Source organism: Priapulus caudatus, unplaced genomic scaffold, assembly GCF_000485595.1.
Source record: "Priapulus caudatus unplaced genomic scaffold, Priapulus_caudatus-5.0.1 Scaffold36248, whole genome shotgun sequence".
NCBI classification, from domain to species: Eukaryota; Metazoa; Priapulida; class Priapulimorpha; order Priapulimorphida; family Priapulidae; genus Priapulus; species Priapulus caudatus.
Window position 1 is genome coordinate 1 of NW_014613308.1, and position 326 is coordinate 326.

At 47.9% G+C, this 326-nt stretch overlaps 1 protein-coding gene across 1 annotated transcript; it reads left to right on the top strand.

Moving 5' to 3' along the window:
* Positions 1–4: 4 nt before the first annotated feature.
* LOC106820622 (silver exporting P-type ATPase-like) lies at positions 5–319 on the top strand (the record flags this gene model as incomplete). Its single annotated transcript, XM_014825128.1, has 1 exon — positions 5–319. A coding segment is annotated over one exon (315 nt), but the record flags the coding sequence as incomplete, so codon positions are not given.
* Between the last annotated feature and the right edge of the window lie 7 nt (positions 320–326).

Consider the following 326-nt stretch of genomic DNA (forward strand, 5'->3'; position numbering starts at 1 on the left):
GCGTGCTGAAAAGGTGGGAGCAGATACTTTGCTATCACAGATTATTCATATGGTTAGTGAGGCGCAACGTTCACGTGCACCCATACAGAAACTTGCAGACACAGTGGCAGGGTATTTTGTTCCGACTGTGGTTTTAATTTCGATGACTACTCTAATGGTTTGGTGGTTCTGGGGGCCGGAGCCACGTCTTGCTTACGCCATCGTTAATGCGGTTGCGGTATTAATTATTGCTTGCCCCTGCGCACTCGGTTTAGCGACACCCATGTCTATTATGGTGGGAACCGGTAAAGGCGCAACCATGGGCGTATTAATTAAAAATGCTGAAG